Genomic DNA, 17,074 nt, shown 5'->3' with positions numbered 1-17,074 from the left:
GAATCTTTTTTTTTTTAAACGGGATCGGGCCAGAGGCAACGCCCCCTTATTGCACCACTCTGCAAATGCGCCCCCTGATGCGTTTGCAGAGTTTCCATAGAAATCCATTGGCTGGTTTTCACCAGAAAAGTTTCTAAGTGTCTATTTTCACAAACTACAAATATTCCTAAAAAATCACCAGTATGACTTAAACGCATTCTTTCAACTGTTTACAGGAGATGCACCAGTGCTGGATCCAGGATACACCACTAAGTAAGAAAAAGTGACAATAGCACTACTTACCTTCTAAAGGAATTTCCTGCCATAGGATTATACAAATACAATAATATTCCTTAAAAATCAGTACTGTAACTAAAAGGCTTTTAGTCAACGGTTTATAGGAGATGTCCAAGGACTGAATCTAGGATCCAGTCCTGTGGTTAGAAAAGTAATCCATAAAGTAACTAATTGCATTTAACTAGAAATTGACATTGAGGTCAATGTTGCATTGTGTTTGAAATTGTGTTGCCCGTTGCAACAACTGTTACTACTATACTTAACAGTCTAATGCCTATTTGCAGAGTATTTAAACTAAAGTAATTCATTCTGAGAAAGTATATTTTGTAATGTAATGTATGATTTAATTATAATGTAATTTAAAAAGTAAAATATCTAAAAATAAATAGTTTAAAAAATGTAGTAAAACAGTATCAAAAAAATAAATATAACAATTAATACATTTAAAAATTGTCAGTTGCAAAACCTTCGAAATTCACTGAAAAAACCATAGATTTCAGGCCTGATATAGTTAGGAATTATCATTTAAAAAACCTTTGAAATTCACTGAAAAAAAACATAGGTTTCAGGCCTGACTCCGCAATCCACTGCTGATGATGTCACATATTACATCATTCATGACATGGTCAGTGACATCACTGATGACATCTAGTGGATTGCGGGCGCGGAAGATATAGTGAGTACAACTAACTATATCGGAGGAATTTCAATGGTTTTGTATGAGTGAAATGTCCAGCTAACTATACCACCCCTAAAACCTATGTTTTTGTCAGTGCATTTCTAAGGTTTTTTAAATGCTAATTCCTAACTATATCAGGCCTGATACCTATGGTTTTTTCAGTGAATATGTGTATATACATATACATTTGTTTGTGTGTGTGTTCCGGTTTAGGCTTGTCCTCGGTTCCTGGTGAGATTCTTCAAAAGGATGAACTGGAATTAGCTCTCATAGGAACAGTCTATTGACCACTGCTGTGATTTCTGCTGTAAACAAAAGGTGCCGAAGAGTAATATGGTGCTTTCAGGGATACCAGATGCTTACCTTAGGCGACCTATCTCCCCATTCGATGGCACTGCTGTTGAAGATAAACTTCTGGCCTTTTGGAGCATTACCATCAAATATGCCCAATTTCAGAAACCTACTTGTGCCCTCTGAAGTCATCTGCCACTGCAAAAAATCATTCAAAGGTGGTGCATCCCCATTTCTGTCAAAAAACACCTCATTTCCAGCAGACGTCTTTGTCCAGACATTTTTTAGATAGTGCAGAAGCTGAAAAGCGAAACAACATTTTATTGTCCCTATCTAATCAGATGAGATAAGCTTTACTTCAACATTGCCCAGTTTATAGATCTAGAGATTGCATATTACATCAAGAAATCAAACAAACGGATTGGAAGAGTTCCAGTGGTTAAAAACAACAACATCAAAAATTAATAGATTACCAAAGAAATTAATTTAGGGGAATAAAGCAAAGAGTACCATTTGAGAGAGTAAATCAGTGGCTACACTAAAGTAGCACATATTACCATAGCAACATTCTCTACGAGATGTTTGAAATTTTAAGTTTATTTTATTATGCTTGATTAATTAAAACCATTGCATACAAGAGATAAAATTTCTAACGGTTTTTGATAAAATCGTTATATAATAAAAAGTTTTACATCACGTTATAAGAGAGCTCAAATTATTAAAACATTCTGTTTGTTAGCCATGTTGACTGTTACTATTATTTCGACTGTAGCTATTCTTATAAAGTTCCTGTTGTTTCTTGTAATGAATAGTCTTTTTGCGCCTCAGTCCAGTGCTTTATTCTTTTTACGGTTATGTCGAGGAATTTAATTAACTGGCAATTTAAACTGAACCAACTCGGGATTGAAGCACAACATTAACGCTTGTCTGCACGATCTGGGTCCGTACTGTTTGAACGCTGGCTTTAGCAGAGTAGCCCTTATGTCTTTTAACATATTGCAGATGCGTGTAACATGAATAGCATCCTCCACGCCGCTGCCGCATAAACGACACAGCTGGGCTCCCCCCTTTCTCTCCCAAGGCGACAGAAATTGATGATTCTCTGTTATGATCAATTCAAATAGTAGTGTCTAAGATGGTATTCATCACTTTAATATAGCATACTACACCATATAGACTTATTTCCAAACATAACTGAAGTAGCCATGGTATGAGCAAAACGAAGGTGATTGAAGTATGGCCATGCTCTTCATATTGGTACATTCAAATAGCCGTTGCTCGGTCGTGGGCATGTAGATAAGTTGAGCATATAACCCGTTTCCATCTTCTTACAATGTGTATTTCACCTGCCAGATTTAAAAAATCCACCAGACGGAGGCCCTACTTCAGAGTTTGGAGAATGAGGATAGGGTGTCAGAAGCCATTCGTTCACCCATCGGCTGTATGAGTATAGCAGTGTAAAGTTTGAAAATTCGTTGTCCGCCTGCTATACCCGCTGCATTTACTCTAAACAAAGCAGATGGACTGACGGAAAGAAAATACTCCATCCACTGCATTAGGAGTATAATTTTCATAAACGGAAATATGGTGGCTCTTCCTACACACCTGTGTTGGAAGAAAATGAGCATCAATAGCTAACCCCCCTCTTCCCCCATACACTTTACTTATTCAATATGCCTATGCTACTGAAAGACCTCTGACTTTGTCTGACAGTGGTTTAGGAACAACAACACAATGAACAATAAATTAGAAGGTAAGTACAAATGTGCCTTATAATAGTATCTCACGTTTACAGCTCCAGCCATGACGTTTGCCTCTCACCAAACAATGTACTGTCCTCAGGAAAGTGGGGGTGGTCTCCAGCCTCCTGAGGCAGATAAGACTCGGGGCACCTATTTTCTGGGATGGGTTGGGATTTTAAGATTTTATTCGTTGGCACAGGGCCTAGAGTTTCTTTGGAGGAATGGTTAGGAGCATAGTATTATCTAGGGCTATGGACCTGTTTAGGGCTATGGAGCAATAGGGGTATTTGAGGTATATTTATAGGTATGGGGTATCTTTGGAGAAGGTGGACTAGTGGGAAAATTAGACGAACGTTGTCTTCCGAAGAAATGGGATCCGTCTTCATTACCTTAGGCAATTTATTAGCCTTTAAGAGCCTTTTGTTAAGTACACAGCATATCATTATACTGATCAAGTACTCATCCTTCACTATCCTTCATTACCTTCATTGCCGTAGGCAATTTATTAGTCTATAAGAGCCTATTGTTAAGTACACAGTATATCATAAATTAGACTGTTAATTCGAGTCATCTGGAGACACTCCAGCATACCCCTGTAAGTAGAGTGCAAGAGTCCTTTCCTTCTTTATGCTATCTGGGTAAGCATATGGGATTGAAATGGATTTGAAATATCTTTAGACCGAGAATGTTGGGAGGAGGTCAGGTTATAATTGCAGCTGTTCATTACAGTACAAAACGTCATTGTACCAGTGTTTCAACTGTGGAGGTCTTATCCTTACCCCAGCAATAGGCTACCTGCCCTTTAGCCAACAAAAGTGCTAATGCAGTCAATTTCTTATGCTGTATTTTCAGCTCCTTTACACAGCCAGGAGTGGTATCCTAGAGTTCATTTGTATATGACATCCCACAATAAGCGAAAGTGCATCTATAACCTAACACCAATATGTCCTGACCCTCTCACATGCCCACACCAGATATGAGAATATCACTTCCAGCATAGCACATTTAGCACACCTAGAGTCCTCACCTAGAGACCAACCGCCAGAGTATATAATATGCACAATGTAGAAAGTTATAATGTATAATGTGTAACCTGCTGCTCACTGAGCTTCCACCTGTTTGCATATAACGGAATTCCCATACCTCTTTTTGTAGGTCCAAGCCCATGTCTCTCTCCCAGTGCGCTAGGCCTATTGAAGTGTTCAGTTATAGTCTGTCCGGGGCTGTGGAATATAGCGTAGATATTAAGGGCCAGATTTTTCAAGTTTTTGTGTCGCAAGGTGGTGCAAAGGTGATGCAAACAATACATGAGAAATATCAAGCCACTCCAGACCACCTTGCGTGGTCCTGCATGGCTTGATGAAATTTAGAGTAATGCAAGGCAGATCAAAAAGCTGTCTTGTGTTACTCTGAGGCAGGGAGGCATTTCATGGGTGGAGCATGGGTATTCTCACACATCCACTGATGGATTCTTGGCACATTCCCAGATGTACCATTAGTGGTAGACATAAGAATGTGTCAAAATGCTAAAACCCCCCCAGGGGAGGCATAACGAGGCAAAATATATTTATTTATTCTTGTTTTTCCTCTTTCTACATGTTCTGCATTTTGCAGCACACATAGAAAGAGGAAAATGTATCTCTGAATCGTTTTTGTGCAGGAAGTTGTCCATTCCTGCACAAAGTGGTCCTGCTTATAACAAGGCAGCCTTGCACCATAATGCGCTGGTGCCTGCATTACCACTAGGTAGCCAAAAGTGAGCCAATGCTGGGGAAGGACAGGAATATGCCATATAATGGCAAATAAGGCGCATTACTGCCCTTTGACGCAGCCCGGCGCAACAAGGTGGCTTGCTTTGTTGCACTACATGAATGAATGATAAATCTGGCCATAAATGTATACGGGTTGTGGTCTTCATTAGGTTCCCCAGTGTTTGAAAAGTGTCTAGTTCATTCAGAATGTTGGAACAGCCAATTTACACATACCTTTAACCCCATAATTTATGAAGACTGAGAGGGGATTTATTGAGTGGTGCCTATAAACTCTCCCAGTGTGACAAAGGTGTTATATTTGCAAAGAACCCCAGGTGTGTGAGGCCACAGGAATTTAACTGGGTTATAGCCTCCTCTTTGTGCATGATGGCCAATAATGGGTTGTGGATTAAAGGTAAATTAGGGGATTAAAGGAGGCCCAAGCCTGTCTTTTATTGTAGTCTATCCCATTCTCCAACAGTACATGCTGTGGTGGCCATATTTCTGGTGTACTTATGCTTTGGTGTGGCCATTTGGTGGGGATAGCCAGTACCAGTACATTGCAAAGTGTGCCTGAATGCTAGAGTTTTATGTCAGGCGCTTCAAAATTCCAACGTTCAGAGGGTTGTGTAATTGTCCCATTGGAACCTAGACTGCTTACCGGCCCATGCTAGTCCAATCAGCTGGGTATTAAGCACTGTAAAAAATGACAGTGTGAGTGTCAGCAGTATGTTCATGAAAAGATAGAGAAATCTCGGAAGAAGTACCATTTTCATCAAACCTATGCGGCCAGCCAGTGACAGTGGGAGTGAGATTCATTGTGTAATCTGGTTTGTGATTGAACTGAGCACTGCTCCATCATTTTCATGCATGACGACTTCCCTTTCCAAATGGATTTATATGTCTAGGTACTTTAGGGACCTGGTACACCACTCAAAGGAGAAAATTAGGCCAGAATTGTGTAGATTTATTGGTCAAATGGAAGATTTGTCACTTAGGTCCTCATTAGAATGGAGGTCGGACCGCCGTCCTTTCGGATACGGATAGCCTGACAATCTGTTGGTGGTTCAGCCACTGGAATCCGAGGCGACCGCCTTCAAAGTGGTCGCAATGTGTATCTTTTGTATCACACCCTGTGCTGTGGGCTGCAGCACACGCCACAGTACAAAAAATGTACATCCTGAAAATCCCTGCACAATGTGGCAGGCACCATGCTGTGCCTGCCTTCTGGTGCAGGGATATGTAGGGGATGGTCCCAGGGTGGAAGGGGGACCCGCTAGGGGCCCCCAAAGTCACTTTCCACTGGCTTTTTCATGGCGGGATAATTGCCAGGAAACCCCAGGCGGAAACTGACATTATAATGCCTACAGCAGTGCGGTACTTAGAGGGGGGTGGTCCGAGTGGAAACACAATATTACATAAATATCAACATCACCTTTTAAATCAATTACAATCAATACTTATTCATGTTGAAAATATTTAATTAAGTTGAACATATAATTTATCATGTTCAACAGACCACACATTTGTCAATAAAGTTGTGCATAGGTGCCCCAAAGGGGAAGAGGGATGGAATGGTGCAGCAATGTGCAAAAGTGAGGGTAAGTGAGAGAAGGAAAACATGAAATGTTTGTGGCTTCACCGCGGAGCGTAATGGCCATGAGCTAGAGTAGCTCCTCAAGCACCGATTCCCTTCCTGACATCCGCGCACTATTCCGACGCCCGAGTGGCAGGGAAGCCATTGGAAATAACGAGAGTGCGGCTGATCCAAGAATCAACTTTGTGGGACCCGTACTCATGAAGTTATGGCCAATATGTCATGCGGCCACCTTCGACTCTGAAGCCGGCAACTGCTGTGTGGTAAAACTGGGTGTCATTCCGCCGCGGAACAGGCCCGCACCCGACGGGAGACCGTGGTCGGGGCCCACAGCCAGAGATAGAGGGAACGTAATGGTGCGGCGGCTCTGAATGCACAAAAGCTATCAAAGTATCGCTGCCACTAACAACACAAAGGGGAGCCAGGACTTCGCCGGTGGCAGAAATATTGCCCTGACTGGATCGTGCTGAGGAGGGTGCACCCGGAAACCACAGTAGGCCGTCTCGGCTCTGGGGGGCCATGGCCACGCCTAAACGCCGCAACCATAGGGAGCGGCACTGCAACTTGCCTGAGACCTGGAGCGGGTGCACCTAGAGCCCCAGAGGGCTGTTTCTCCACTGGCATCCTGGACCTGAGACAAGGAGGGAGCAGCTGTGGAGTACTCTATGACCCTGGTGGTGTGTAGGTGCTCCGGGATCTGTTTGCCCTGCTAGACTGCCAGAGCTACAAGGCGGATATTCTGCCACAAAGAAAGTCATTTTCCTGCCGCATTGAAGAATGGTGAAGGGGCACCACCGGGGTGAATTCTAGAATAGTGCTTGTTTACTTGGTGAAGAGCAAGCCATACATTGGCATGGCAGGGGGGCCTGGGATTTGACTGTCCAGCAACTCATGCCTAACTATCACACACCACTGCAGGGCGCACCACATGTGAGACTCCCTCTACCTTGATACTACATTGGCGATTTGTCCTCCATGAGCCTTGACCCCCCAGCAGAGTTGGTACAGCTGGGTGCACCCACCAACAGAGAGTACAGCCTCACTTGGGGGACAGGGGTTGACCTACAGTATTGGGAGAGATGTCGGGATTGAAGGGCCCCAAAGTAACCCAACAACAGAGTTGGATAAATATGCTCTGCCGAAAACGGCGGACTCGAGCATCATCCCAAGTGTAAAATAGCAGCAGGACCAGAAGGGGATCACCTGGAACTCACACTGAAAGACATAATGGACGCTATCTTGGGGGTCAGATTATCTCTGGAGCAGACAATGGATGCAATCTCATCAGAAGTGACACTCATCAGGGCAGAGTTCACGAAAATAGGTGTGAAAGTAAAGCAAATGGAGATCATCACCTCTAGCCTTGTTGGAGACGCATCGCAACTGCAGCAAGACATCAAAGAATTGAAGGCCTTCCGAATGTTCGCAGAGGAAAAGCTTGACGACTACAAGGGTCGCAACAGACGAAATAACGCGCAAATTATCGGGGTGCCAGAAAAGGCGATGGGGCAAGCGGCTGGCTTATGTGTAGAGGACCTTATACTTAATCACCTGCAACCTAAGGCCCTGTCAAAATACTTTGTGGTTGAAAGGGAGCATAAAGTCCATGGTGGGCGACCGAAGCCTGGTGCACCTCCTCACCCTATACTGACAAAGTTGTTGAACTTTCGAGATTGAGATGTCATATTATAAAATGCCAGGTTGGCCCCGCCTCTACACTACGAGAACGCTGAAATCTTTTTCTTCCCAGACTTCACCCTAACTGTACAGAAACAGAGACAATCATTTCTGGTGGTGAAGGAAAAACTGCGAGACAAGGGGTTCAAAAATGCAATGCTGTTTCCAGTCCGTTTTAGGGTGGAAGCAGATGGAAAAGCCTGGCTTTTTGACCACCCTGAAGTGGCTGCTGATTGGTTGGAGGGCTGGAGAGGAGCAAGAGAACATAACGCTCATTGAGTAACAACCCTATCCAGGTCCTTGGCTGAAACTGTTTTAAAAAAGTAAGTTGCCTCATACTCACTTTGCAAGTTTGAGTACACAAATTCCATTGATTGGCAGTGGTCTATAGAGCCAAACTGAGGAACAACACTCTTTCAACAGAACTATTTATCCTACTGTATCTAATTTTTGTTGACCGGCCTGCCTAGGGAGCCTAAATAGATCATCGGACAGGGGAGGGATTGGGGGGCTTTACACCACCACACTAGACTACTTTTAGTTTTAAGTTTGGGCGACAGGCACTATGCATAGTTTGTTAGATGGTTAGTCTAAATCCCAAAGTGCAAGGGAGTAGGGAGGGGACAGTTGGCTTGAAGTAGGGTGGTTTCAACGAGTTCTAGTGAAGTCGACATGGTCTATCTATAGACAAGAGGAGGGATGAACAGATCATAAATATATTGATTAGCACGCACTGGGAGAAAAGCTTTAGACTCCTGAGCTGGAATGTCAACGGACTTGGGGACATATTAAAACGTTGCATACCTCTACAGCACATCAAACAGCACTCCCCAGACGTTGTACTCCTTCAGGTATCCCACCTGGTAGGCATCTCCTGTAAAGCACTGAATAGATGGGGTTACAGACTAGTGGCACATTCCGGCTACACCACTGTCATGCCTGTCGGGTTCATGGAGGTATCACTCTCACGAAGACTTACGTCTACATTCAGTGTATTCCTCTATTTTGTTTTGTTTGCCCACGTGAAGCAAAGACGTGGTTGGCAATGGTTGGCAAAAATGATTACACAGGACTTGGAGCATGAGTAGTAGTAGCGCATGCGCAGAAGAGTAGTGTTCCTAGCCTTAAGCCCGCCCCAAACCTTCAGGAAACGCTTCGCGTTTAGCCAGAGTGTTACTCTTGTCATTCCGGGTCACGGTGTTGGCGTCCGAGGAGCTAGTGGTTCGGAGAGGCTGCTTCATTCCGTCTGGCGTTTGAGAGCCCGTTTAGAGAGTCCATAAGTCTGTAGGAGCGGCTTGCTTCTGATAGATTGTTCTGTTCTCGTTTTCCGTGTTATTGGTATTACCGCTGTGGACTTTTAGCAGTTATATTAGTTATTAGAACATTGGAATGTTGGGAGCTCCATTGAAAACAATGGAGTGCTCTGGGCTTTTAATGGCTGGTATAAGCCTGGAGCTCCAACATTCCAATGTTTCTTTGTTCACAGCTCTGGCTGTGAACAAAGGCTTCAGGGAACCTGAGGGGATTCCAATCCCCTCACTCTCCCAAAAGGCTTTGTTTTTTTGTTAGAACATTCTGTCCTCTAGTGACAGAATGTTCTAATAGCCTTATAGCCCTTCGTAGATGGGCTATACCGCTATTAAAGTCCCTCTCCCCTGTTAAAGGCCCTCGCCTTCGGCTCGGGGCCTTTAACGCTGGAGAGGGCCTTTAATAGCCGGTATAGCCCTCTACGGCGGGCTATAAGGCTATATTAGATTTTCTCTTGACTAAGTTTGTTCAGAGCAGTTTGCCACGTGGTTGAGTGGTATTTTTGATTTTGCGAAAGCTAAGCTGGTCATTAGGTTAGGGAGATTTATATAGGCGTTCTTAAGTTGTAGAACTGGTGAGTTGCACATCAAACGGGGAAACAGTATTTATATTATAAGTGCGCACCATTTATTGTGTTACTTTTTATTTAGATCACAGCTACATTGGATAGACCATACCAAGTCAGACATTCAACGACCCAGAACGCTTCCCTTTTTTCCTTATAAGTTATCTCCACAATTCAATAGGTAAAGATACATTACATCACACTCTATATTTTGGGAACATAAAGGGAGGGGATAGTTTTCACTTATTGTTCTTGTATTTCTACTGCAGTGCCATCACCAGAAGAGAGTACATTATCTGAGTGGAAGAGGAGTGTGGAGCGCCATTTTCTTTTCCTTTCTTACCCTTGTTTTGTTCCCCTGTGTTACCCTTGGTTACTTGTCGGGTATTAGTGCCTCTTCCTGGCGCCCGGGGGGTGACGAGGGGGAGATAGGGTGTTAAGCATCGTGGCTCCAGGACACTTCCGAGACAACAAAAAGGTGTGTGCATTACAGAACGCGAAGCCTCTATAGATTTGTCTCCCGAGTGTCATGGATCTCACATTACAGGATGTAGCTAGCATGGTGGGGAATCTCCAACGTGAAACCCAAGCCATTGCAGATAGACTAGAGGCTTTGAGCCAACATAGAGGAGAGGGAGCCAGTGCAAGTAATGAAACCCCTGTAGTTCAAGTGGTTACACCCCATACAATTCCTCTTGCACCCCCTGAGAGGTTCTATGGGGATCCCTCGAAATGTGCCGCATTTTTGACCCAGTGTCAATTGCATTTCCTTTGTAAAGCTTCTTGTTTTCCCAACGATCAGGCAAAGGTGGCCTTTGTTCTATCATATTTAGGAGGGTCTGCAGCCAATTGGACCATACCCTTGATAGATAAAGACGATCCCTTATTATTGGAATATGATGCATTTCGTAGAGAACTACGTAAAATGTTTGATACACATTCATTTACTCATGCAGCTGATACAGAGCTATTAAATTTAAAGCAGGGTTCAAAAGATCTTATCACCTACATATCCACATTTAATAGACTGGTGGTGGAGGCTGATTGGCCTGCTCATAAACGCAGTGCCCTTTTTTATAAAGGCCTGCGTGACGAATTGAAGGATGCGTTGGCTCACGTAGTGGATCCCCCTGATACATGCTCTGAATTAATCGACTTGGTGGTGAAACTAGACCATAGGTTAGGAGAAAGACGTAAAGACAGAGTCAGATATGACTACCCTAAAATAAATTATAAAGAAAGGAAATCAGAGCTTGAAGTCAAGACTGAAGATCCTAAACCTATGCAAATAGGCAGTATCAAAGGGCCTTTGAGTGAGGCAGAAAAACAACGTCGTAGAGAAAACAAGTTGTGCCTTTATTGTGGTAAGGCGGGACTTTTTCTAAGGGAATGCCCAGTAAAACCCAAACACTTTCGTAAGCCGGAAAACTAGCTGACCTGAGGGCAACAGAGACCTTACCGCCGGGTCCTTTGAGTCATATGGTCTCATCCTTAATGACTAATGAAGGACATTTCTTCATCACTGATAGATTGTCCTGGCTATCTGAGTCTATCACACAATCTGTTATGATAGATTTGGGGGCTTCGGGTAATTTCATGGACTATCACTGGGCCCTTACACATAATATCCCTAAAGCAAAGAAAAAAGTCACAGAGGAAGTGTATACAATCGATGGAAGTCTTTTGAAATCTGGGCCTATCACACATTCTAGTATCTTTTTGGATATACACATAGAACCTACACACTGGGAGGCTCTTGCTTTTGATATAATTGAATCTCCTCAATTTCCGGTAGTTTTGGGTCTTCCATGGCTACGACTCCACAATCCCCACATAGATTAGAGAAACACCAGCATCACCTTTGAAGAGAAAGGTAGACAAGACATATCCACTGATAGTTCCAACCTTCCTGCTACCTCAGTTCAGGTTAACGCCCTGTCCATACAAGACATGGTTCCTTTGGCTTCACATCTCTCCATAGAACCAGATTCGGTGGAACAGCCTGATAAAATATTACCCCATGTGTATCAGGATTACCAAACAGTCTTTGATAAAGAACGAGTAACCTGCCTACCCCCTCATAGGGTATATGATTGCTGGATTGAGTTACAGCCAGGTGCTCGTATACCGACCAGTAGAGTATACTCCCTTACAGAGAAGGAAAACATATACTTAAGGGAATACCTTGATACCATGCTAGAACTTGGTTTCATCAGACCTTCTAGATCCCCTGCTTCCTCTGCATTGTTTTTTATTCCTAAAAGGGAGGGGGGATTACGCTGCTGCATCGATTATAGATCCTTGAACAACATCGCCATTAAAAACAAGTATCCCTTACCTCTCATCTCCGCTCTACTCGACCAGATAAAGGATGCCAAATGGTTCACGAAATTAGATCTATGTGGGGCCTATCACTTGGTCCGGGTTGCTGACGGGGATGAGTGGAAGACGGCATTCTGCACCAAGTTTGGACTATATGAAAACTTGGTGATGCCCTTCGGGCTCTGTAATGCTCCTTCAGCATTCCAGTACTTCATTAATGAAGTGCTGAAGGAGTATCTTGACAAAAGCGTTATTGCATATATCGATGACCTCCTAATTTATTCCAAGACCCTTGAGGAACATATAGGTCATGTGAAAGCCATTTTACATCAGTTACAAAACAATGATCTCTTTTGTAAGCTAGACAAATGTTTTTTCCATCGCCACCAGGTCACTTTTTTAGGATTTATTGTATCAGCAACAGGTCTGAGCATGGATCCACGAAAGGTGAACGCTGTTTTGGAATGGCCACCTCCCAAAACGGTAAAAGAAATCCAGCAATTCATTGGATTCTCGAATTTCTATAGGCGCTTTATACATTAGTTTTCGGAGCTTGAGGCTCCTATCACTCGCTTGTTGCGAAAAGGGGTCCCCTTTCATTGGTCCGAGGAGGCAGACAAGGCTTTTAACATTCTAAAAAAGGCGTTCACACAGGCCCCCATTCTCAAACACCCTGATCCAGCTAGTCCTTATGTGGTGGAGGTGGACGCCTCACAAGTTGCTGTAGGAGGTATCCTTTCACAAGCAGACGGGACACCGGTGAATTACATCCAGTAGCGTACTATTCGCACAAGTTGACTCCGGCTGAGGTAAACTATGCAGTTGGGGAAAGGGAACTCCTAGCTATCAAAAAGGTATTGAAGGAATGGAGAAAATACTTATTGGGTACAAACCATACAGTTACTGTCCTGACAGACCACCGTAATCTACAGTATTTAAAGTCAGCTAGAGCCTTGTCTATGCGACAATTGAGATGGACGCAATTTTTCAATGAATATGATTTCACTATACATTTCAGAGCAGGCAAACAAAATGGTAAAGCAGATGCACTATCTCGTCTGGGATTTGAGCCATTCCCGCATGATGAAAAACCTCCTTGTATCATTGCACCTCAACGAATAATAGGAGCACTTACTACTGAAGAGGAATTCATCCTACAAGTAAAAAATGCCCAACAAGATGCCTCTTCCAAAGAAGTATTGCAACAACACCAATCCATAGTCAAGACAGACCTCCATTATGTGCAGGGAAGGTTGTTCATCCCCACAGTACCCCTTCAAAATCAGGTGATGGAATGGTGTCATACACATGGGGTAGCAGGGCATCCGGGATACAAGAGAACATTAGAATTGATACGGAGATACTGTTGGTGGCCTCATATAGCAAAAGATGTACAACAGTATGTTAGTACATGTCATATATGTGCACAGGGAAAACCATCACACGAGGGAATAGTGGGGTTGTTAATTCCACTCCCCACGCCTTTGGCTCCCTGGCAATCTGTCTCAATGGACTTTATTGTCGAGTTACCTTGGACACAGAGAGGCAATAACACTCTTCTTGTTGTAGTTGACATGTTCACCAAGTCAGCTCATTTCATCTCCTTAAAAGGTTTACCCACATCTTCTGTTCTTGCCGGTGTCTTTCTACAAAACATAGTCAGACTGCATGGTTTGCCCTCTGTCTTGGTCACGAATAGAGGTTCACAGTTTATATCCAAATTTTGGAGACAATTATGTAACTCTTTGCATATGGAAGTCCGCCTGTTTTCTAGCCATCATCCCCAGATGGATGGACAAACAGAGCGGGTGAATCAAAGCCTTGAGCAGTTTCTGCGGTGTCAACTACTGCAGGACCAAAAGGAGTGGGATGAGCTGCTTTGGTTGGCAGAACTGTCATACAATAACAGTCATCACTTTTCTACTTTATTTTCCCCTTTTTATGCTTCCTATGGATTCCATCCTAAAGTTCTGCCCTTTTCTCCTTTGAGAACTTGTGCCATTCCTGCCGTACAAGATGTACTCTCCCACTTGCAAACAGTACATTCCACCATCCATGACAATCTAGACAAAGCAAAGATGGAGTACAAGAAAGCAGCAGACTCACACAGACATGCAGGGCCCAATTACCAATTGAATGATAAGGTTTGGCTGTCTATTAAGCATTTGGCCTTGAAGGGTGCATGTAAGTTTAAACCCAAATATATTGGTCCTTTTTCTGTTATTCAAATCATCAATCCTGTAGCCATGAAGTTGAAATTACCACCCTCAATGAAAATACACCCTGTTTTTCACGTTTCCCTGTTGAAACCATTACTGCCTGATACCCGCCTGCCAACAATTCCCCTTCCTCTTCCCTCAGTGGCAGATGCCAGTGATGAATACGAGGTGGGTGCTATTATAGACTCCAGAAGAGTTTGTCGCCGCCTCCAGTATCTGATACACTGGAAGGGCTTTGGAGTTGAGGAAAGATCTTGGGAAACTGCCAGCCACATACACGCACCGCGTCTATTGCGAGCGTTTCACAGGCGGTACCCCCACAAGCCCAAACCAGTGAGGGGCATTGTAGGAGGGGTGTTCTGTCATGCCTGTCGGGTTCATGGAGGCATCACTCTCACGAAGACTTAAGTCTACATTCAGTTTATTCCTCTATTTTGTTTTGTTTGCCCACGTGAAGCAAAGACGTGGTTGGCAATGGTTGGCAAAAATGATTACACGGGCCTTGGAGCATGCGTAGTAGTAGCGCATGCACAGAAGAGTAGTGTTCCTAGCCTTAAGCCTGCCCCAAACCTTCAGGAAACGCTTTGCGTTTAGCCAGAGTGTTACCCTTGTCGTTCCGGTTCACGGTGTTGGCGTCCGAGGAGCTAGTGGTTCGGAGAGGCTGCTTCATTCCGTCCGGCGTTTGAGAGCCCGTTTAGAGAGTCCGTAAGTCTGTAGGAGCGGCTTGCTTCTGATAGATTGTTCTGTTCTCGTTTTCCGTGTTATTGGTATTACCGCTGTGGACTTTTAGCGGTTATATTAGTTATTGGATTTTCTCTTGACTAAGTTTGTTCAGAGCAGTTTGCCACGTGGTTGAGTGGTATTTTTGATTTTGCGAAACCTAAGCTGGTCATTAGGTTAGGGAGATTTATATAGGCGTTCTTAAGTTGTAGAACTGGTGAGTTGCACATCAAACGGAGAAACAGTATTTATATTATAAGTGCGCACCATTTATTGTGTTATTTTTTATTTAGATCACGGCTACATTGGATAGACCATAACAAGTCAGACATTCAACGTCCCAGAACGCTTCCCTTTTTTCCTTATAAGTTATCTCCATAATTCAATAGGTAAAGATACATTACATCACACTCTATATTTTGGGAACATAAAGGGAGGGGATAGTTTTCACTTATTGTTCTTGTATTTCTACTGCAGTGCCATCACCAGAAGAGAGTACATCATCTGAGTGGAAGAGGAGTGTGGAGCGCCATTTTCTTTTCCTTTCTTACCCTTGTTTTGTTCCCCTGTGTTCCCCTTGGTTACTTGTCGGGTATTAGTGCCTCTTCCTGGCGCCCGGGGGGTGACGAGGGGGAGACATGGTGTTAAGCATCGTGGCTCCAGGACACTTCCGAGACAACAAAAAGGTGCGTGCATTACAACCACAGGCTCAAGGGGGGTGGGCATCATGTTAAAAAATTCCTTCCTGATTTCCAAACAACGCACCGGGATTGATAAGATGGGCAGATATGCTGCGGTCTCGTGGCAGTGGGAGGGGAAAACACTCACATTGATGGCAGTTTATGTCCCTTCAGGGCTGTACCTTTAAAGACATAGATACTATCATGCTCTCGTTCCCAGAGGGCCACCTTGTTGTGGGAGGAGACTTTAATTCAGTCATGTCGGGATTTCGCGACCGCCATCCCCCCACGAAATTGGTTCCTTGTATAGATGGCTTCTGGATTTTCTGGACGCATTGGTCCTTGCGGATGCGTGGAGGGCATACCACTCTGACAGTATTCAACACACCTTCAACTCGGGAGTACACAATAGCCTTTCCCAGATTGATTATCTCCTTGTTCCAGCACCTCACATAAGTATTCAATTCAATAATCTTTATTTCGTTGCAATTGCACCATAAAAGATATACAAAATACATAATATATATACAAAATACATAATATACATGGCCACATTATCATCAACAAGTGTACAAGAATGTACAATTCAAAAAGTGCTAGTGCATGACCAAATACTAACCCTAGCCTTCACAGCTAAATCACGGGAATGGGCTTAAGACACACATCAATAAATATATTTAAAAAGAAGTTTAAAATATTTACACGGTTAAAAAAGCATTAAATTGATTTATAACAGCCAGACGCTTAAAATGGCAGTGACAATTTTTGTCTAATGAATTTTACTGCCAAAAGGAATCTACTGATACCAAACACTATTACTTGACTAGTGTCAGTAATGAATATTCTTCCAGCTTCCTTATACGAAGTTATTCCAATATTACGGCACAGTGGCACTATCCATTTTCTTCTAGTTTCTACATAGCTTGGACAGAAAAACAAAATATGAAAAATGTCTTCTCTTATATTATTTGTGCATAAGGTACATTTATCATTACTGGTTTTCCCCCATTTTGACTCGGTTTCCCGGGTTCTTAGTATACCGTACCTATACTTTAAGTACAAGGTTTTCGCTAATGGTGGCTGAATCTCATCAAGAAACATTTCAAACTGGGCTACATTTTTCACCAATAAGAATTTTTCGGTTATGGGGCCATGTGCTCCAACATATACAGCATCATGGCTCACAAAAGCCCAAAAAGAGAGTTTGACTATTTTCTTTGAGGACACAGTCAGTGATTCTGGCTGGC

At 43.3% G+C, this 17,074-nt stretch overlaps 1 protein-coding gene across 1 annotated transcript in view; it reads right to left on the bottom strand.

Annotated features, from left to right (window-relative positions):
- LOC147703536 (vomeronasal type-2 receptor 26-like) overlaps window positions 1-17,074 on the bottom strand; it is a 115,901-nt gene that overhangs the window by 56,421 nt on the left and 42,406 nt on the right. Inside the window, exon 2 of the mRNA XM_086928925.1 lies at window positions 1,319-1,546. Coding sequence (XP_086785051.1) covers window positions 1,319-1,546 — 228 coding nt within the window. The remainder of the gene's footprint in view (window positions 1-1,318; window positions 1,547-17,074) is intronic.

This window comes from Lissotriton vulgaris, chromosome 7, assembly GCF_964263255.1.
Source record: "Lissotriton vulgaris chromosome 7, aLisVul1.2, whole genome shotgun sequence".
In the NCBI taxonomy this organism is placed as follows: Eukaryota; Metazoa; Chordata; class Amphibia; order Caudata; family Salamandridae; genus Lissotriton; species Lissotriton vulgaris.
Note: the sequence above shows the minus strand (reverse complement) of the source record. Positions and strands in the feature narration are given on the sequence as shown.